The 22,613-nt window shown below is 38.2% G+C and overlaps 2 protein-coding genes and 1 pseudogene across 2 annotated transcripts; 1 reads left to right on the top strand and 2 right to left on the bottom strand.

Annotated features, from left to right (window-relative positions):
• The first annotated feature begins 4,782 nt into the window (after window positions 1–4,782).
• LOC141823540 (putative cellulose synthase A catalytic subunit 5 [UDP-forming]) lies at window positions 4,783–10,917 on the top strand. The gene is made up of 14 exons (XM_074710841.1): window positions 4,783–5,307; window positions 5,410–5,605; window positions 5,987–6,192; window positions 6,281–6,383; window positions 6,488–6,662; window positions 6,841–7,107; window positions 7,181–7,526; window positions 7,598–7,735; window positions 7,820–7,945; window positions 8,032–8,244; window positions 8,372–8,657; window positions 9,267–9,463; window positions 9,535–9,885; window positions 9,970–10,917. Exons 1-14 carry the CDS (start codon window positions 5,227–5,229, stop codon window positions 10,552–10,554), a joined length of 3,270 nt encoding a protein of 1,089 aa, XP_074566942.1. The 5' UTR covers window positions 4,783–5,226; the 3' UTR covers window positions 10,555–10,917.
• Window positions 10,918–14,070: 3,153 nt separating this feature from the next.
• LOC141823541 (UPF0496 protein At3g19330-like) lies at window positions 14,071–15,679 on the bottom strand. The gene is made up of 2 exons (XM_074710842.1): window positions 15,589–15,679; window positions 14,071–15,524 (listed from the first exon to the last, which is right to left on the bottom strand). The coding sequence occupies exons 1-2, from the start codon at window positions 15,677–15,679 to the stop codon at window positions 14,341–14,343; spliced, it is 1,275 nt and encodes a 424-aa protein (XP_074566943.1). The 3' UTR covers window positions 14,071–14,340.
• Window positions 15,680–16,711: 1,032 nt separating this feature from the next.
• Window positions 16,712–21,968, bottom strand: LOC141825474 (subtilisin-like protease SBT2.3; annotated as a pseudogene).
• Window positions 21,969–22,613: the final 645 nt, after the last annotated feature.

The following is a 22,613-nucleotide window of genomic DNA, read 5'->3' as shown; positions in this document are numbered from 1 at the left end:
TGTTGGGGTTTAGAGAGTGAGGAGAGATCATCATGAACAGATAAATTTGAAAATGTTATAACTTTTAACTCGGGTTGAACTACAGTATGTAGGATCGAGTGCACGTGAGAGGGGGGGGGGGGTGAATCACGTGCTTTTTAAAAATTCGTTCGTTTAAAAATCAGAGTAAGAGACTTTATGCTTTGAAAAGCGTGCAGCGAAAAATAAATACGAAGCGTACGAAATACACAAGTATTTTTTACTTCGTTCGGAGCCGTCAACGACTCCTACTCGAAGGCCCAGGTCCCTTGGATCTTTCCTGTGGGCAATCCACTAAATCTCTCTACCAGAAAACAACTCTGGTAGAGTAGGCGAATACAATAAGAAAAAGTGTGACAATCCCACACTTTTAACTTTTAAATGAGTGAAAACAATAACTATTAAAAACAACTTTTTCGTTACCCAACAATAGAAGATTCTCGATGAGCTTGGATGTTGGGGGTGATCTTCCGGCAGAAGTTCGACGTAGTCGTGTCAAAGCTCGGGCTGCTGCAGAAGAATGACGTTGGTCGAAGTTGTAAGATTCATGCACTGGACAAGGCTTTATATAGAAACTGTTGAACTTATCCAGATCTGCAAATGTTTAAAAAAAACACAAAACTTGATCTACGCATTGCAGTTTATCTTATCCAGAATTAGAAAATAATTTAAATAATATTTATTTTATTCTCTTTAAATATTTATTATAGATAGAAATAATTTTATCATTTAATAAAATTACATATTAACAAAATAAATAATAATGAAGATTAATTTTGTTTTACATGCAAAATTAATTTTATTCATATACCAAATAAATCATATAAAATAGAGTTAGTATAATGATAAAATATATTAAAAACAGAATATTTAAAATTAATTAGATCCTGTCAATCCAGACCAGGATCTAACCAGGACTCAACTTAGATCACCAAAGTGGGTCTAAGTTGGACCGCGCCTAAAGTCCAAAATTGGACTCGTCCTCACTGGTTCGCTCCTCCAGTGACTTACCTCACTTACCTCATGCAGCTCTACTTAACTTCTTAACCCACCAGGACTTCCTGCCAAGGCTCAACCACCCTGGTCTTTCTGCCAAGTCTCAACCAACTTGGTCTTCGGCCAGTTGTCAGGCTCCGCGGACCCAACTGGACTTCCTGCCAGGGCTCAACCACCCTGGACTTCAGCCTGGTGTCTGGTTCTAAGTCTTTCGACCCTGCACACTTAGTAAAGAGATTAAAAACAACAACCTAACTTTAACCACTTTGTCATACATCAAAACCTGAGTTTGATCGTTAGTGCAAACTGCACCAACACAGTACATATAATATATTAATCGAAACTCGTTTAGAGATCTACAACTGATTACGAATAAAAATCCATAATGACCTGATTTCAAATTAAAAAAATATTATTTAAGATCTTTTCGGAGGCTCTGAATATTTTTAGTTATTTTTTAAAGATCCATTACAACTGTCTAGATGCTAGGAAATTGTAATTATTATAACACGCTCAATCTGTTCAAGATTTAGACGAAGAATTCTTCTAGGCATGCAGGATAATAATAAAAATAGTACTACAAGATATATAGTAATATCATTTTACAAAAAATAATATATCTTTTTAATAAAAAATAAAAATGAAAAACTCCTTTTGATGATTTAAAAAAAAAAGAATATCCTTTTGACTTTACCATGGATATTTATAGGTGTAAATCGTGCATATGCTGCTGCCAATTGAAGACTCTAAAGTTGGTTAAGAGAATGCCAACCTTTGCCGCTGTTCTATCCCTATCAAGAATAATGCACAGATATTTTTTTAAAAAAGTATTTGGCCACTAGCTTCTAACATCAACATATATATATATATATATATATATATATATATATATATATATATCACAGCATGCATGGTCAATACTATTTTATCATCATCTCTAAACATGCTAAACATATTTTAATTATCTCATTAAGCTTTTTTTTAAAGTCATTTTAAACAAATCTATATATATGTATATCTATATATGCAAGTGCTTTGGAATACTCTACCATACCTTCTTAGGTCTTCTACAATAATGGAGATGCTCATGTAACATGCATTAGGTTAGACTCTCTTTTAATTTATTAATTGCGAGCATAAACGTACGTATAGGAAGCTCAACTGTCATTGTTTTTTATTTGTTTTGAGATAGTAATCGATTTGGAACTATATTAATCATCAATCAAACTCATTAGGTATGAAGTAAATATCTACAATTAATTATAATGTCTTTTTTTTCATTGTAGGTCAAAACTTGACTTCACAGTTCCACATGAATTACGATTATCTATCCTAATTATATTAATCATGTCATCTTTACTTGCAATGATAGCATGTTACTTACAAGCCTTTGTAACAACTATGAAATAGTTAAAAATAACGATATTTTTAAGATTAAAAATATATATGGTAGTGTGGTCCTTAACCTAGTTGATGAGTAACATACACAAAATTATCACATTAATTTCACTGCCAATGTTCATCAAGGACATCGATCGATCATGTGCTAATTAATTAATGACAAGGCCTTTGATGTCCCAATAATTCAGCTATAAAAGAAAAAGAAAAGGAAGTGCTTCCAAAATTCAATTAAAAAAGCAAGAAAGAAAAAGAAATTAAAAGAAGAATTAATTAAAGAGGAAGAGGTAGAGGAAGACGTGGCACCAACCTCTCTGTTGCCTATATAACTTAGTCATTAATGTTTAATTAATTCCTTAAAATAGTACAGAATTAGCCCTCGGTATTGTATTTCAATTGGTGTTAATTAAATAAATGAAGAGTGTTAAAGTTAATGGCGGATTAAACAGGGCTTCTTGAGTGTCGGTGGCTCTTATATACATGGATAATTACTTTATCTGTGGCGTGGAGCTCAGCGAGGTGACTGCGCCTTTGTGTTCTTGCGGGTGGGGGTGGTTGAGATGTCAATGATTGATTTGAAGTCAGTGTTTTAATAAGTAAAGGAGTCTTAATTAATAATTAATTAATTAATGTGGACCCAACTTATTATGTGATCCTAGTCGTGACCTAATAGTCCCCCCCAAGGGCTATAGTGCTAATAGTCCCCGGGGCTATGGTGCTACGGTAGGACATCCGGGTTGTCACCTAGGCACTCGCGATTCGATCCCTTACAGCATATTTGCAGGTGCGCTTTCCGATTTACCTTAGTGGTCGGTGGAAAACTTTTGTGGGAAAATTTCAAGTTTTATGAACTTATTTGTATCAATCTAAGATCCTACATGCAAGTTTCATTTACACACAGATCATACAAACATCTTAACTTAAAGCTCCTTTGTTAAACAAGTTAAAATAACATCAATCTATTTAAATATCTAATATATATCCTAATATCCTTTTTAATATCCTAATCACCTTTTTAATTTATCCAATAATTTGAGTATTCATCATCCTCTTTTGGCTTCTAATTAACATCAAAACCCTAACAAAGAACACTTTGAGATTAGTGTTTTCCCAAAGGTTACATTACAAGAACAATCGAGTGAATTTTGTTCCCATAAATAAAGTGTTCAATATGTTTAATGAAAAGGGGACAAATAATAATTAAGAAAACTACAAATTGACAAAATGATAATAAATAAGGTTGTCAATCCGGTCAAATAGATTCGAGTCGGATTAAAACAAAAGTATTATAATTTTTTTTTAAATAGAATCGGATATGAATTCGAAATCAACTTAAAAAGTATAAACTCAAATTTTGATAATTTGATTAACCTGATATGATTTAATAAAATAATTAAACAAAAATATAAAATATATAATAATATTTTAATTTAAATACATAATAATAAATCTCATTTAAATTATATGATAATTATATTTTATAAGTTTAATAATCTATATTATACTATAAAATCCTAATTCAAGTTAACTCGGATCAATCAGAATTCAATCTTAATTTGAAAATTTCTTCAAATCAATTACGAGTCCATCCCGATTTAATTAAAATCCTAAAATCTTCATCTCTAATTTAATATTTTTAGAATCGATTTTGATCGGATGGACGGATCGAGTTTATTTTTAACATCCTTAATAATAATAATAAATAATAAATAAATAAATGTGGATTAATAAAGTAAATGCACTTTTAATTAATTATAAGTGTGTTGTTTTTTTCCTTTCTTTTATTCCAATTTCTCTTTCTTAGCTGGAAGAGAGAGAAAGAGACGGTCCGTGTCTTTTCACGCAGAAACCGTGTCGGCGGACAGGTTAAAACGTAAACAGCAAATTTTTGATAAAATACCTAAAAGAGGACCTAAATATTAAAAATTCTCAGATAGACCCCTATGAAAAAATAATCCAAACCAGGCCGCTTCAAATATTCGTTGATAATTTTAATTAAAATAAAGCAATTTAGTTAAGTCAGAATAACTTTTAATTAAGTTAAAATAAAATTTGACAATATTAAAATAAAAAATATTTTAATATGATAATATTATATATCTACCAAATATTATAATAGTTTTTAGTTAAATAAAGGGTACATTTTTATTTACATATCGGAAAAAAAAAGGAAGAGCTACGTTGAGATAAATCATAATTACAAGGACTAAAGTGAACATTTCTGCGTCTTGAAACGAAAAAGAATCTGCGTAGGGTTGAATTCTCTTTTGAAAAAAAAACAAAGAAATAAGATGGTCGTACTTAGTCGAAGGCGCCTTGTGGCCCGCGTCCACCACCGACAGCGTAGTAGGCGTTGCCTCCTTCACTGGGCTGGTCGTTCATCCCTCGCCCTCATTAATCCACAACTCCTTCCGCCTTCTTGATTCACACCTCTCCTTCTCCCTCGCCATTTCTTCAATTTTTAATTTTTCCTTTGCTCTTTTTTTTTTTTTACCGAGAATAGTTGAAATCGCAATCCAGTTGGGCAGCGGATGTAAGAAAATGGAGATGGTGGAAGCATAAGAGCAGTTGAGGTGTCTGAGGCAGCGAGATTGTGTGTGTGTGTGTGAGTGAGAGAGAGAGAGTCTTCGCTCCTCTCTAAGCCTCCTCCGTCAACTCTCTCTCGGGCGCTCTCTATGCCTACGCGCAGGCGCAGCGCACTGGAGTAGAAAGAGAGAAGGGAGGAGGAATTGCTCTTCGCGGCAAGTGGACTTAGGGCTGTTCAACTCGTAAAGGAGTTAACTTGAGTGGTTTGGGGGCCCCTCGAGCGAAGAAATGGAGGCCAGCGCAGGGCTGGTTGCCGGCTCGCATAACCGGAACGAGCTCGTGGTCATCCGCCGCGACGGCGAATCGGGGGTAATCGCGCGGCTGCTTCTTGTTTTTCGTGAATTTCTTTCGCTTGCCGTCGAGATCTGATTTTTGCACTTCCTTTCTTTTTGATTTGATCTTGCCTCGCAGCCAAAGCCGCTGCAGCAGTTGAGCGGGCAAATCTGCCAGATCTGTGGCGATGACGTCGGCCTCACCGTCGGTGGCGATCTCTTCGTCGCCTGCAACGAGTGCGCCTTCCCCATTTGCAGGACCTGCTACGAGTACGAGCGCCGGGAGGGTAACCAGGTGTGCCCCCAGTGCAAAACCAGGTTCAAGCGGCTTAAGGGTAAAAAACTAAACATATGCATTCTTGGTCCCCTCTCTAGTTCCATTTGTCGCAGATCTCTTCAACTTTTGCCTTTTTTTCTTTCTTCATGTTTATGTTTCATAACCTGAGTTTTTGTGAATTCTGGTGATTTCCAGTGCGAACATCCAAATGTTTTGCTTCAGTTTATCGAATATTAGAGTCGACCATTTGATACACCTACTGTTTTTTTCACTAGATCTCTCTAGTCCCAAGCTTTAATAGTGAACCTCCGTATTAGATCCCTCTGGTCCATTTCCATTTCTTTCTTAAGCCCTGGAATAATTTAATCCCTTGGTGTAGATGTCTCCAATCTTGCAAACATCGTGTTTGAGCTTTAGAATTAATCTTTTATCTGTGCAGGGTGTCCTCGTGTGCCTGGTGATGATGAAGAGGATGATGTTGATGATCTTGAACACGAATTTGAGTGGGGAGATGATCATGAGTCACAATACATCGCCGAGGCAATGCTAAATGGCCACATGGGCCACGGCCGGCAGGGTGACATCAACGCCGTTCAGGTGGTTCATCCCGTTCTCCAAGTCCCTCTTCTCACAAATGGCGAGATGGTACTCGGACTCACCTTTTTTTATTCGTTATTTCTCTCAGAAATATCCTTCAATTCTGATTGAGGATTACTAATTTTTTAATTTACAGATTGATGACATTCCTCCGGAGCAGCATGCTCTTGTCCCTTCTTTCATGGGTGGTGGAGTGAAAAGGATTCATCCTCTTCCTTTTCCAGATCACAATCTTCCAGGTATTTGCAGTACCATGGGGATCTTCTACTGAACTAGAATGAGCTATTGTAATGTCTACCCATATAATTTAGTGCAAATTAATAACAAATATGATGCTTTGCAGTGCATCCTAGATCCATGGACCCTTCCAAAGACCTTGCTGCTTATGGATATGGAAGTATAGCCTGGAAGGAACGAATGGAAATTTGGAAGCAAAAACAAGAGAAATTGCACATGACTAGGAGCAATGGTGGTGATAAAGGTTGGGATAACAATGATGATGAGTCTGATTTACCATTGTAAGTTCCAAAGTGACACCTTATATGTTTGAAAATTGTATTCTAGTTAATTGTCTGTTGACGTTGGTTTGCTCTGCAATTCTCTTTGCTTTGCTCCCAATTTCTCTAGTCAATGTTATATGATTATGCTAAAGAAACCTTTTCTTCCATAATTTGACTTTCTATTCATTGTCTGTAGAATGGATGAAGCTAGACAACCATTGTCAAGAAAAATGCCAATCCCTTCTAGCAAAATAAACCCATACAGAATGATAATCTTAATTCGACTGGTTGTTGCTGGGTTTTTTTTCCATTACCGGATTACAAACCCTGCAAAAGATGCATATCCATTGTGGCTCATATCGGTCATTTGTGAAATTTGGTTTGCCATTTCTTGGATTCTCGATCAATTTCCCAAGTGGCTTCCAATTGAAAGGGAAACGTATCTTGACAGATTGTCATTAAGGTAACTTTATCAACATGAAATTTAATTGTTTGTTTAATGGTACCTACATCTAACTGTTCATTCATGTTCCTAGGTATGAAAAAGAAGGCCAGCCTTCTCAATTAGCTTCCATAGACATATTTGTGAGTACAGTTGATCCAATGAAGGAACCCCCTTTAATCACTGCAAACACAGTTCTCTCAATCCTGGCTATGGACTACCCAGTTGAAAAAATATCTTGCTATGTCTCTGATGATGGTGCTGCTATGCTGACATTTGAAGCATTGTCCGAAACATCTGAATTTGCAAAGAAATGGGTTCCTTTTTGTAAAAAATTTAGTATAGAGCCTCGTGCACCAGAATGGTATTTTCAGCAAAAGATAGATTATCTCAAGGATAAAGTCCATCCTTCATTTGTTAAGGAAAGAAGAGCAATGAAGGTATCAAAATGTTATATTATTATTGACAATATGCAAAGAATTTGTATCATTGAAATTGATTATATTTACAGAGAGAATATGAGGAATTTAAGGTGAGAATAAATGCCCTGGTTGCTAAAGCACAAAAGGTACCAGAAGAAGGGTGGACAATGCAGGATGGAACATTGTGGCCTGGAAATAATGTCCGTGATCATCCAGGCATGATTCAGGTTGATTTTCTTGTACCAGTATGCTATTAGCTTCTTTGTTTTCCCAATTCAATCTCTTGTTTTGGTGACATCATATAATTCTAGGTATTCTTGGGACAAAGTGGAGGGCATGATATCGATGGGAATGAACTACCACGTTTGGTTTATGTTTCTAGAGAAAAGAGGCCAGGTTTCAATCACCACAAGAAGGCTGGTGCCATGAATGCTTTGGTTAGCAGTGTGCTTTCAATCCATGTGTTTGCCGGGGCTTTAGAAGTAGATATAGGTTTGCTAATTTGCCTAAATGCATTTGACAGGTCCGAGTCTCTGCTGTACTCACAAATGCCCCGTATCTGCTGAATGTTGATTGTGACCATTACTTCAACAATAGCAAGGCAGTACGAGAAGCAATGTGCTTCATGATGGATCCACTTGTAGGAAAACAAGTGTGCTATGTGCAGTTTCCCCAGAGGTTTGATGGTATTGATCGGCATGATAGATATGCTAATCGAAACACTGTCTTTTTTGATGTAAGTACCTGTATGTTACAACTGATGGATTCTCAGTTTCACATGTGAATATCTATTGCAGAATTCTTTAATTAAAAATTGCTTTGTTCACATGGTTTTCAAGTGCTAAAACAAAGACATGATGCAGATCAATATGAAAGGTCTAGATGGGATTCAAGGACCTATTTATGTTGGTACTGGATGTGCTTTCAGAAGACAGGCACTCTACGGAACTGATCCTCCCAAGAAAAAGAAGCCTCCAAATAGGACATGCAATTGCTGGCCAAAATGGTGCTGCTGTTGTTGCTGTTGTACTGGTAGTAGGAAGAAGAAGGCCACAAAAGCTAAGCAGGAAAATAAAAAGACTAGTTTTAAAAATGCCGAGAATGGAACACCAGCATCTGCACTTGAAGGCATTGAAGGAGGCGTTAAAGGTACATATTTATGCTTGTATCTGATTGAGCAGGATTGTGTGCATCCTTTTTCTAATACTTTGTAGGGTAGTTCTTAGTTTTACAATATTTAGTTTCCTTTTCTGACTTCATCTAGTTCTGGCTGCCACTAACCATATGGTGATGATCATGATTAAGAAAGGCCTTCTTTGCTAAGGAACGATTTCTTAGAAGACCGGACATCTAGTTATCTATATCTTGTAAAAGGGCTGCCAAACTATTATGACTCAGGGATTAAATGGTTATGTTAGTTTTCTTTTTTCTGTTTGAAATGCATGCTTTCTCTCAAAAGCTTAACAATAAAATAAGTCAATTCAGATAATTAAAAGATTTTGTGTATTGTTACTCGTGATATATTGAAGGAATATCATGATCCCCCCTTCTAGGAGCATTGTTCAACTGTTAACTATCCTGTAATTTCTTAGTCTCACGTCTTTGACAGATTTTGCTACTTTGTCATGCTGTTAAAGCATTGAACACAATTGATTCAATAAAAGACATACATGTGCAGCTCCTTTAAAATACATTGGGATTATAGATGTTTATGTTATTTACAAAATTCTGCTTGTTTACCTTCAAATATATTTACAGCAAATGGGACAGATAAACAGAATCTGACATCTGAGCAGAAGTTAGAAAAGAAATTTGGGCAATCTCCTGTTTTTGTTGCATCTACTCTCCTGGAGAACGGTGGAATGCCTAAGGGTGCTACTCCAGCCTCGTTGTTGAAGGAAGCTATCCATGTTATTAGCTGTGGCTATGAGGACAAAACGGACTGGGGAAAGGAGGTGTTTCTTCGTCTGGAAATTTGCATATTTTAATGTTAAGATATCATTCATAGGCTATAATTTTGCTGCAGATTGGATGGATCTACGGTTCTGTGACAGAGGACATATTGACAGGTTTCAAGATGCATTGCCATGGGTGGCGATCTATATATTGCATCCCATCAAGGCCTGCATTCAAAGGTTCTGCACCTCTGAATCTTTCAGATCGTCTTCACCAGGTTCTCAGGTGGGCTCTTGGGTCGGTTGAAATTTTCTTGAGCAAGCACTGTCCTCTCTGGTATGGATATGGAGGTGGGCTTAAATGGTTGGAACGGATGTCATACATTAACGCTACTATCTACCCTTGGACGTCAATTCCTCTTATAGCCTACTGTACCTTGCCTGCTGTTTGCTTGCTTACTGGAAAATTTATCACCCCAGAGGTAGTTTTTTTTTTTTTTCAAATTCCAAGTGATTTTTTTGTTTTTTCTCTCTTGATGCTTATAGTCATATGATCTTAATTGCAGCTTTCCAATGTAGCAAGTCTTTGGTTCTTGTCACTTTTCATTTGTATCTTTGCTACTGGCATCCTGGAAATGAGATGGAGTGGTGTTGGCATCGATGACTGGTGGAGAAACGAACAGTTTTGGGTTATTGGAGGTGTTTCAGCACATCTCTTTGCTGTCTTCCAGGGGCTTCTAAAGGTTCTTGCCGGTATAGATACCAATTTTACTGTGACATCAAAGGCTGGTGATGATGAAGATTTTTCCGAATTGTATACATTCAAGTGGACCACATTGCTCATCCCTCCTACAACACTGCTTATTGTGAACTTCATTGGGGTCGTAGCCGGTGTCTCCAACGCAATAAATAATGGATATGAATCATGGGGACCTCTATTTGGAAAACTCTTTTTCTCCTTCTGGGTGATTGTCCACCTGTATCCATTCCTCAAAGGTCTCGTTGGTCGACAAAACCGGACTCCTACAATTGTAATTGTCTGGTCCATTCTTCTTGCATCAATTTTTTCATTGCTCTGGGTGCGAATCGATCCATTCCTGCCAAAATCAGATGGCCCTCTTTTAGAAGAGTGCGGATTGGATTGCAACTGAGAGCCAGAGGTTTGGTTACTATTGGCTATACTCCCTCAACCGTGGCTTATTTCTCGTCATCGGCACATACATGTATGTACACTACACCCTTTGGGTTTTCCACGAGCAGGCAGGCAGTCAGTCCTACTTTAAGTTGTAGATAAAAGGCGTGCTGCAATTTTTTTTTCTTCTCTTGTATGCTTCTCCATCTCCTTTCTCCTATCATGGAATTTGGAGTTTGGTCTAGCCATTGTGTAGTTCGTTTGCGCAAGTTGTTACAGTTCTAGCTATTATTAGTTGATTAAACCAGTGGGAGTCATGTATTGAATTGTTGCAGTCCATATATTTAGTGATTCATCTCAATAAGGCAGGCCTCGCTTGATAGATTCATGCCTAGTTGATTCTATTTGCCACTAGACTGGGTTCGTGTGTTCTTGTTGCTAAGGATGTTCTTGTTATTAAGAGTGAGACAGCATTAAATAATGTGTTCCTCTGCAGCTGTCCAGAAGAAACTTTTGTGTCTGGAATTAATTGCACCTGCAACTGTTCTACTGCCTGAAATCATCTTTTCAGCTTCTCTAGTGATTTACTTTTGGAGCCCAGCTGACAGAGGAACATGGAGGGGGACTGGCAATAGCAAAGTGAATCTTCACTTTACAGTTCATTCCTGGCTTTTTGTGTTGTTGGATTTTCCAAGGCGGTCTCGGTCTCGCTGCCCTTTGGCGCAGGCCGTTGTCTTGTCTGGATTAGCACTATGTGACCTGATTGATTAGGGTAAATTTGTGCCAAAACATCGATCCGGTGCGCTCTTTTTACGTCGAGTCAAGAGGAATCAGAATGAGTTCGGTTTCGTAAAGAAAGAAGAGGTGTATTGATCGATTAGTATTTCTAACACTCTTTTCAAACCTTCTTAGCCAGGGTTTATGACTTAGAAGCGTTGGCTATAGCTTGCATCTTTCTAAAAGGCAGATAATTATTGTCTTTCCCCCCTCATTCACTGATTGTTGGCTCAACTGTATAACTAATACGCAGCACGCAAAAATAATGCCAAAGTAATAGATCATGATTGAAGGAATCCAAATACTAAACATTGGCGCATCATTACATTCATATTCTTTATTCATTACCTTTGCCAGCAGTAATTGTCTCCAGAACATTGATCAATTGTACGAAGGTGAAAGTGTTGGTTAGGCACATGGGTATAACATATAGGTTGTCTGTCATTTAAGTTCTTGGATGGTAGAAAGTCCATGGCCAAGTGATGATCCTTAACAAGAGGGACACAAACTGTATGAAGCTCCCCTTCATAGTTCATCTTGTGAAGAACATTGCATCGTACAAACACTAATTCTAAAGTTTCAGTGACACAATAGATTTTTCATAAAGAAAGACCTTTTTTTGGTATAAAATTAAGACATTGGTATTCTACTGCAGATACCTATCATCTCATAATTGCTAGTCTATAATTACTTCCAACGGATGAAGGATTTATTCCAAAAGATGAAATGTCTTTTCATTATCAATTACTATTAAATGATTCAATTAATCAATAGCTGAAATATATAGTAATTAAATTAATGTTATAGTTGTGGTTAATCTAATTAATCATTCAATTAATCTATTATAAATAGCAACTAATTGATATTACAACTACCGATTAATCTTTTGATCAATTAATTAGTCTTTCTCAATTGATCAATCCATTGATAATCAATTGATTAATTTTACAACTAAATTTCAAAAATCAATTCCCCTCAATGGTTCCATGCGAATTGATATTTACATATACTCGAATTAGCATTCACATAATCTCATCCATGAACCCAGCTCGTGTGCGAGCCAAAACTTCTGTCCGATCATACTGGATCAATCCTTCATTAGATATTAATTTTTCATTCACTTGAAAAATTGATTTACGACAGTCTTCTCGTGAAATAGCCGTCCTATCCTTATTTAATTTATTGATTACCAAAATCAATAAAACAAGAAGTAAATATTAATTCATGTGAAGCAAGAAAACAAGAAGTAGAAGAGGAAAAGCTAGAGACTAATTGATAAAGTAAATATTAATTCATCTAGACTTCTGTGACTTGTTATCAAATATATTTTGGTGTTTTATGTTCACCCAATCTCTCTACATATTCTAAAGTCGAATTAATTAACCAACCATCAAACTAAAGAACAGTAAGTCAAAAATGAAGTATACAATGCAAGAAATCTCTAACTATTTTTTAGTTTAATAACTCAAGCCAGAAGACTTGCACTGCATCGAACTGACCATTTAATATAATATGTACTGCTCTTCTTCCAAGTAAATGGTTTCTTTCTCATGAACAAGTTTTACCCCTGCATCTCCACAGAAATAATAGTTGTTTCGAATTCCTAAGCCCACAAGGTCTTGTTTGACCTCAGATAACCTCTTGTCATTGTTCCCAAACATTTTTAATTCATATGGGCTGAGAAAGGATTTGGAATTGGAAATAATATATATATTTTTTGGACACTTCCTTAACCAAGTTAAAGGTTTAGACAAACTAGTCAAGTATATGCATTTAAAAAAATATTCAAGGTCAACTTGCAACCAGATAAATACTAATCAGTATCTTGTTGACTAATGAATTTGTTGGGTGCAATCAGTTTTCAAAATGACAACTCAGTGAGATCCAGAAGCATTTTCTTACATAAAAAAATTACCTGAGAAATGCAAAGATTTAAGAGTTCAACACAAGTCAAAGCAAACACTTACTTTTGAGCTACATTATGAACCATGCTTGCATGATCTAGCACATAAAAATTGCATCAACTATTTTCATCTTACAGTTCTGTTGATGTTCCAATTTCCAGCGCCATGTCATGGCATAGCAGGCATGTTGGACGCTAGAACTAGAAGCTGATACTAAACCAGCAAATAATCAAAGGTTTAACTAAATTGGTAGGAAAAACCCAGCTCAAACAAATGAATCACTCTTAGTATAGACCAAGACTGCTTAACATTCTCTCTTATTTATTGTGCTATGAGTTGGCTCACTAAACTGTATTGACATGAACACTTGCAGTGATTCAACAAAATGTTTAACTAGAACAGATGCAGTATAAGAAACAACTCTAAAAAGAATTGATACCGGCTCAAACAATTCATCTCTCAACTAGCTTGTAGATTTTAACCTTTCACCAATATATCATCCATTTGCAACAGAAAAATTTCGATCGAATGAATCTCTTCTCTCAGTTAAGGAAAGGCACAAGCAACCAGGCATATAATTGATGAACAGAATCTGCCTATCATATATAAACATCTCATTTCCCATTTCGGAACGAGCAAGCTACGGGCAATCTTCCAAGGGTGTGGGGGTGGGTGACTTAAACTTCTACATCTACAAACAAACAGAAGAAAAGAAATAAAATCACACTTGAAGCCAGGCGCAAAAGGAGCCATGGCAGAATCAGCTGCATGCCTGCTGCATTGTTTGAATCTATTTCCATTAGTCAATTGAATTATTCTAACATCAAATCCCAGATAATTAACAAGCATCATCAAAGTATGAGCACATCCAACAGGCATATTCATTCTAAAATTTGCAAGAATTTAGCAATCGTTAGAAAATTTATCTTTCTAGATGCTGCAATTAAGTATCCTCCCAAATGTTGCTACAAACGACCATTGTTCAGAGGATTGACCAGATCTATCAGTGTTTGATGGGCAATGCAGTTCGTTTCACTGATTTAATAAAAAAAGTTTCAATGAGCTCACCTGAGATCCTGCGAATTAGCCCAATATCAAGAAAAAAGAATGCTGCAGAGGTTACTTTACGGAGGTGGTTGCCGCTGCTGGATCTGCCTAAGAAGGAGCGACCTGGCACGGTTAACAGCGGCTAAGAAGAGGCAAATGTGCTCTTCCAGGTCCTCGAGTTGGTGGAGGAAGCTGTAAAGGTTTCTGCGGAGCTGGCGTACTACCTCCACGATTAGATGTTGCTGATCCCTCCCACCATTCTCCAACCCCAGCCTCACCAGCTCACGGTCACCCTCCACGTTCGCATGCAATCTCGCCACCAGGCGTTCAATTGTATCTAGGTCGTTGTTCAGCACGTAAGCCCCCCTCGAGGCAGCGTCCAGCTGGGCCATGTCGCGCGGTATCCTCCGTCTCGGTCTCGCCAGCGAATCCCTCGTCGGCAAGCAACCACCGAGGAGGAAGGAGGGCCCGGCCATGAGCACGACCAATGCGTACAGTCCGGTGACGCCGAGGCTGACTGTCGAGAAGATTAAGCAGGCGCCGGATGCTTGGGCGGAGCGGCGCAGTAGTCGGCGCCTCTGGCGGGCCTTCAGGAGGCGGAGTTCCAGCTGCTTCTTGAGATCTGAGAAGCGGCCCCGCATGACCTGGAAGCTGCATGTGTCGCCAGAAGGGGGCGGAAAAGGGTTTCCAAGCCGGTCGAATTCAAGGAGCATGTCGAAGGCCCAATCGCACTGGGCGTTCGTCAGGCGGGCGCGACGGCTATCAGCGGAGGAAATCAGCTCGATCAGCTCTTCGATAGGTGCATAGAGGGAGTAAGCGCGGGCGACAGCTCGGCGAAGGGAGATGCAGTAGTGAGACGAATGCTCGCTGCTCTGGAAGTAGTCGGCAACGAGTCGAGTGAGCTGATCGGGTGGCACGCCACGAAGTGCTTCCTCGACAGAAGCCTGGTCTGGCTTGAGGACGCGCGAGATCAGGCTAGCCGACGAGGGCGTCTCCGCTGAGTCACTATCCTCCACCTCCTCCGAATTCTCTTCTCCCCCCTCGGAACGGTGGCAATGGATCTCGTACCATATCTCCTTGTAGGAGCTCGTGTTGACGGCGAGCATGTACTCTCTGCTGAGGTTGATGGTGGGCGAAGCGACAGAGGACGCTGCTGCTGATGTCGTCGGGAGACAGCACTCTGAGAGCCGGCTGCGATCTCTACGCCGCTGTCTGTTCCCTCCATCGAACCCATCACATACTTCATCCTCCTCACCGGAGCCTGTAACAAGCTTATGAGAAGGAAGGAATCGATTATCGACAATGTAGATGATCAGTGTTTCTACCTGGCGGTGTTGGGACTGGACCGGATGGGGAAGCCGGTGGCGGTGGGTGCCCTGCTCTTCTGGATCTGCCGCCGCCGCCTAAGCGACGCATGAAGGAAGGAGACAGAAAAAAAGGGCCGTGAATTAGTAAAGGCGAAGAAAGTTATCTATTTTGACAGCGATAAAAAAATATATATATATAATATTTCTGCCCTTTAGGCCATTTTAAAAATATATTAAAAATTATTCCTGTTATAATAGTGGAGCTTGAGTGTGTCATTCGAATTAATCACAGTGTTGATTTTAAAAGTCAATGTCACAATTCAATTAATTTAATTTTCTATCAAATTAATTAATATTTTATTAATTTAATTTATTTAATTTTTATTAAAAAATCGAAGATTCAGTTAGTTTAAATTTTTATTAATTTATTCAATTTTAATTTAATCAATTCGTTTAATTTGGTTGAACGCTCACTCTAATTCTGCATGCCCTTTGACTCAAGGGAGAAAAAAAAATTCGTCACCCTGAGGAGACTTCACAATCTCATAATCATCAATCATGAAATAAATTAAAAAATTATAATTAATCATTAAAAAAAACTTATCTTGACTTCGTTGAAATTCGACTGTTATTCACTACAATAAATTTGTCCCATAATAATCAACTGAATCATGTCCATGAGCTAATTCTGCATGTCTTCTCACAACCATCTATGAGAAGGTAAATCGAAAGAGGACATTACCTCTGCTTTATCGAGATTTAACTTTTACCCATTTCAATAATTATATTTCATCATAACCAATTCAATTATGTCTCGAAAATAACATGCACTCTGATTTTATAGAAGATTGCAACTCAAGCAAACAAATCTGATCACATTGCAATTAGCAACTTGTTACTCCAATGCACACACATTGGGGATGCCATACAACTCGCAGATCGATGTGTTCCATAGATTCAAATATCGTACACATATCACAGTCAAGAAAGGAAAAGAGTAAACCATCTGGTTTGTCAAACAAAGTCAAATATCTAGTGCCCAATATACACGCCCTCAATTATTAGTCACTCCATTCTAATTACAGAAAGGCACTTCCAGGTACAAACAATATGAGAAAACAAACAACTCAACTCCGTCTGCCAGAGCAAGCAAGCAAGCAAAATTGTTAGCATCTCCTTCTACTTGAGGTGGTGGTTTGTGTTACCTTTGCGATGACAGACAAAGGAATGACGGCCTTATGGCCCTGGTTACCATAGAGACCGATTCTTCCGAAACTAGCAGAGGTGCTGCTATTCAGAGTGGCATTTAGCACCAAAGTTAATATCTGTTGCTGGCCGCTTGCGATAAAGAATTGTGTTGGAGCGACCGAAAGGGAAACTCCATAAGGAGAACTCCAACTGACAGTATAATACTCATCATTCGCTATGTTAGTAACTGTCCTCGATATAACTCTGGATTCATTGAGAAACGAAACTGTGACCGACGGCAAGTTAGGTCTGAGCCAGTTATGCTAGGAACCCCACAGGTGTGACTGGTGTAGTTTAGCACTACAGGACTAGATCCCTTGATGCCACAGAGAAAGGAAATGAAGTCATCATAACCTGCACCACCAAAATCAGAAAGTTAACTTTGCATGAGCTAATTGAATATGAATATGAAATGATGATGATGATGATGATGATGAATGAAGATCACAAGTAGTAATCTCTTACTCTGTTCCAGGAATTTATGAATTAGCACTGACCTGTATCAAAGATGAGCCCTGGGTCTAGAGCAGCTGTTGCATTAACAAAGCCACAGCCCATGTCAAAGGGTGTTGCAGGTGATTGTCTGGAATCTGGATTTCTGTAATCTCGTTGCGCCATTATGGGGCCACCTTCCCTCACATAGACTGTGGCAGTCGTGGAGAGCGCGGACGCAACAGCTGCAGGACTAAAGCTTGGAAATTTCTGCTTGATAAGAGCAGCAAGCCCTGCTACGTGTGGAGCAGCCATACTTGTACCAGATATCATTGCAAAATTTTCACCTGAGTGTTTTGAGTTAATTCGAGTCAGACGACACTTTAGTCCATAATATTGGATCAATGAACTGAATGCCATAATGGGTTATGCTAGATATCGCCTACTGAATAGCAACTCAGTTGTAGTTTGTACAAGCTCATAAAATTCAAATGGTGGTAACTAGTTGAAAGCTAAAAGAAAACAATTTCCCAGTTTGATCATATCCTAGAGTTAGCTACTAATGCAATCGGTAAACTAAAAATATATAAAAGAACTCAAAACAATGGGGTTGCCTTATGTTGTATATGTATTCAAATAGTGGATAATTTGAATAGAGGGAGGACAAGTTAATATAGTTGGAACATACATCGTATCTTGATTATACTCGTACTAAAATAGCAACAATACTAATACCTTGAAAGTCAGTAGAATCAGTTCCTAATGAGCTCCAAGCGCCCCATATTAGATTACCCGGAGCTACGAGATTAGGTTTCATGATATCAGCATCAGCTAGTGATGTGTCTTCTGGATCTGGTCCTCTGGCAGAATAGTACATCACTTTGGGGGCAGAGTTGCTATAGTTAGCCTTAAGACCACCTAATATGTTTGCAGTGCCACCAAACTTGATAATGGCCTTTGAGGTTTCGTCTCTCACTAAGGAGCTATTATAGTAATCTAACAATATCTGGACAGAAAAACACAAACAAATAATCACTAAAAGAACTAGGAACAATAACATGGTAGAAAAGATTTATTAAATTAGAGCTATGAATCTATGGTTTTCTGACAATACAATGTCTAGAGACAAAATGACATGGAGGATAGTCTTTAGTTATTCAGTCACAATTAAAATTCTCAGGTGCTATTATCTGTATCAACAACTTTTTGTTTCATTTCCACAAAAATTTAAACTCAATATTCCTGAATCTGTACTGATACCTTGGAGTCATCTATAGATGGTATTACCACGCCAGGCGTACTCATAGGAGTTGGGTTAAGACGAAACCCACTGACGAATGGATCCATGTAGAATATAACTCCAATTGCGTTAACATTTTTAGCTGTCTCCAGGGCTTGCTTTATAGAGGATAGGCCCAGAATGAATCTGATAGAATAACTGCAGATCAATATTTTGCCATCAGTCAAATCTTCGTTTAGATAATTAGAATCTTGGCATTCTCCTGAATACTCCTTCACTTTGGTCGTGCCATTTTTCAGAGCATGAATAGCAGCAATAAGAGGAAACATTGAACCATTGTCTGTTCCAGCTACAAGAGGAAAACAGCGACACTGATGGTCAGTTGATGTATCAGTTAAAGAAACCAAGTCACAATGAAATTATCTCAAGGAAGAAAAAATAATCCTTACGAGCAAGTCCAATTCCTGAGATTGTTAGATTGTTGCCAAGCACTAGACAGTTAGTGTATACCCTGTCATGAGCAGAAGCACCCACAGTGAATATCCAAGGGCTGAAAGAAGATACACTCTTAGGTGAAGGTCCCGCGTTCCCTGCTGCTTGCACAACAAATATTCCAGATTTTACAGCTGAGAGCAATGACATATCAATAGGATTGAAAAAGGTCGCTAGCCCAGAAGGACGCCTGTTTGGCGTGATCGATAAGCTTATGATGTCAACACCATCTTGAGCTGCCTGATGTTGCATGCCATGCAAGTTACTATACAACAAATTGCTGTTCTATGCGATCAAATATCGGTACAAATAAGAAGGAAATGTTTTCACTCATGAACTGACCAATCCCCTCCCTAAATGCTAGATTTTATTAAATTCTGCAGTAGATTTCTTATGCCAGAACCCTCCAAAATGAGATGACATGATAAACATATAATCAGAAAAAATATTGGATTCTGCATCTCATAACAAATAATGAAGTTCAAGCTTATAGGAATATAGGATTATTGCACAAAGATGTTCTGTGTTAAAGAAGAAGAATCTAATCCTTGTTGCCACACACTCCAAAAGATCCTTTCTTCAATTAGATGTAGTAAGAGCATAGAGATTAGAACAGCATTCAGATGGTCTACCTCCAATCATTCTACTTTCGGCACCCTCTTTCTCGCATAAGGTTTTAGAGGTCACCTTATGACAGAATGATGACAATTTATTGCTATCTCAAAGCTACTCAAGTCAAGTATCTTATTTGTGCAGTTCAAATTCAATCTTTTCATCGTTAACTTTATTTTGATTACAATCAAGTTACAGAAATAGATCAATTTAGATGACAGAAACTTGGTTGTTGTTAAATAAATACAGAGTAATTTAATCAAATAGAAAAAAACAACTTATGCCATTTGATTTGTGGAATAACTGATGCACTTTCACCTGGTCAATCGCAGCAACAACATCAGCAGCAAAACCTCCAAAGCTTTTGTAGATAGCTTTATAAACAGCTATGCTGTAAAAAAAAATCATCATCAGGTCAATACTAAATAGAAAGGAACATTGTAAAAAATTAACACTTAGTAAGTATTTCGACTTACTGTGCACGAGGGGCCATCCCACTGGCATTTCCAAAATGATATCCAGACACATTCACAGGAACTTCATGGTTGCCAGCAGCAATTGAAGCAATGTGCCTGTATCATGCATAGTGAAAACATTGCATAAGTAAAATCTAGACTTGAAAACCAAAAGCAAGCCACTGAAAGAGATTGTGCAGGAAAAATCATCCAATGTGAGAGTTGCAACTTTCTTAGAGAATAATGTCCTCGAAAAGTACTTACGTTCCATGTCCATCACCATCGAAAGGTGATGCATAGTCTTGAGTCACATTGAAAACGCCCCTAATTATAGCAGATGCTGCAAAATGACGAGCACCAACAAGCTTTCTATTACATGATCCAGATGGGAAATCCCTTGTGACTTCACAAACCCCAGAAAAATGAGCAGGTACAGGATACTGATTGATAGAATTAGAGTCGGAGAAGCTTGGATGAGATGGATCGATTCCTGTGTCAATAAACCCTATTACAATTCCTTCTCCAGCAGATTCTGGTCCACCTTCTTGAACCCACGCTCCTTGAGGCAGACCCAGGAATTGAGGAGTGTGTGTAGTTGCAGTCCTAACTGAAAAGTCCAGCACTAAGTTTGCCACCTCATGCTTCCTAGAAAGCTTGACTGCCTTCAGAGTCAACCAATTCAGAATACAAATTACGAAGTCGAATGATGGTTCTGAGATCATTACTCATAGATGGCTAAGAAATTTTATATGGTACAACAACCTTTATATAACTATTAAAATACGACAAAATGGCCTAAGCTATTGTTCTTTGGTTAGAAGAGCAATAAATGCTATTTCTGAATAAATTGAATGTAAATATGGATCGGGAATTCATTATTCCTTTATAACGTCAGAGTTCAAGTTCTTGCAAAGATAACAACGTACATGGAAAGTGTAGTTTTCTGACTTTAACTTACAAGCTTGTTATCCAAACTACCATAAATTAGCTAAACTGAGATAAAATAGCTGACGGAGAAGTAAATATTACATTGATGCAACAGTTTATAGCTGGCCAATTAAGTAATAGCAAGTTTAAGAAGCTAGTGTAGCAGATTTGACAATTTATAATGGAAAGATGAATATGATGGCTGAAAGTGAATTAAAAATATTGAATGTTACTAATTATAACCTTAGAGAGATGCTAAACAGTTGTGAAGCATTGTAGTGATTTATGGTAATGCAATGGATTACCTGTTGATGTGTAATAAGCACAGCAAAACCATTCATCAGATAATGATAGCTATACAGCTTCAAATATTTCTCCCCTCTCAATGACCTCCTCAGCAGTGAATCCTGGAGGTGAATGAGATATGAGCTGTAACTTGCACATGTTCTTGACGCATTCCTGGAGTTAGGACATAGGTAAAAATTTAAGAATGAAGTCTGCAGCTGAGATTTTCAATCTGAAGATAATGTGAATTGTGAACAATAGAAGTGACTTCGTACATGAGAGAAGGAGAAAAATAAATATGTGGAGAACATAATATCTCAATCGCCTCCATTCCTAACAAAAGAAACCTCTTTGCATACTAAGCAGCATTCATAGTTCCAAGGTCTTGCATTAGTAAAATTAGCATGGTCCATGAACTTTTGGGTTAACTATTCTGAAATCGAAGTTACAGCAGTAACAATTACGAAGAAAACCTGACGTCTACTGAAGAAAAGTACTGACCTTTGTTTGTTGAGGGTAGTGAACGCTCCTGAGTTTCCGTAACCTATTGCACTGCTCCGGAATCTCTTCAACTGATCGTAGTAATGAGCTGTGGGGGGCTGCTTCATGGTGACAATGTACACGACCGCATCTTCTTGACAAAGAACTCTCGCCCACAGACACAACGAAGCGAGCAGCAATAGCGGCACCATCGAAAGTCCCTCCATTTATCAAGCCCCACAAACCCTCAAAGCCCCAAACTCATTCCTCGAACAACGGATGTGGAACCTCCAACCAAAACTCGATCTTGAGATCCACTTCCTCCATGAAAATCCCTTACAAACTATAATCTTGCTTGAATTGGAAAAGACAGAAGAAGAGAGCGTTGAGAATGCCAATTCAGAAAGCCCAACGAGCGACTAAAAAGAGGAAAGAGAGACGGAGAGAAAAGGCCCGTTCAGTTTTGCCTCTTTTACTTTTGGATAGTGGCGAGGAGAGTGAATCTCCTTCTTTATGTTTGCTGCTGCTGCTTCTGAAGCCCCTGCGACCCGACCACCAAAGGAAAAAGGGGGAAGAACAGCCAAGAGCAAAGCGAGACACACGGAACAAATAGTTCTCTCTCAACAGAGAGCTTCATCTCGTTTGTTGATGCCGGGGGCTTATGACCTCTCACTTTCCCTGTACGTCGTCATTCTGCAATTTGAATCAAGTCTGCAAAAGAAGATCACTAATCACTGTTCTCCTCAAATATTAATCTTGTCACCCTCTCGATTTCAATTAGTTTCAGAACCATCTCCACGTGAACTTGAATGTCCATGTTGATAGCAACTACTCAATCTTACAAAATTCCAGGAATCCGATTGGTCCAAAAT

The sequence above is a fragment of the Curcuma longa genome, chromosome 3 (assembly GCF_044706935.1).
Source record: "Curcuma longa cultivar G26 ecotype Majalengka, Jawa Barat chromosome 3, ITB_CL_G26_1.1, whole genome shotgun sequence".
NCBI lineage: Eukaryota > Viridiplantae > Streptophyta > Magnoliopsida > Zingiberales > Zingiberaceae > Curcuma > Curcuma longa.
Note: the sequence above shows the minus strand (reverse complement) of the source record. Positions and strands in the feature narration are given on the sequence as shown.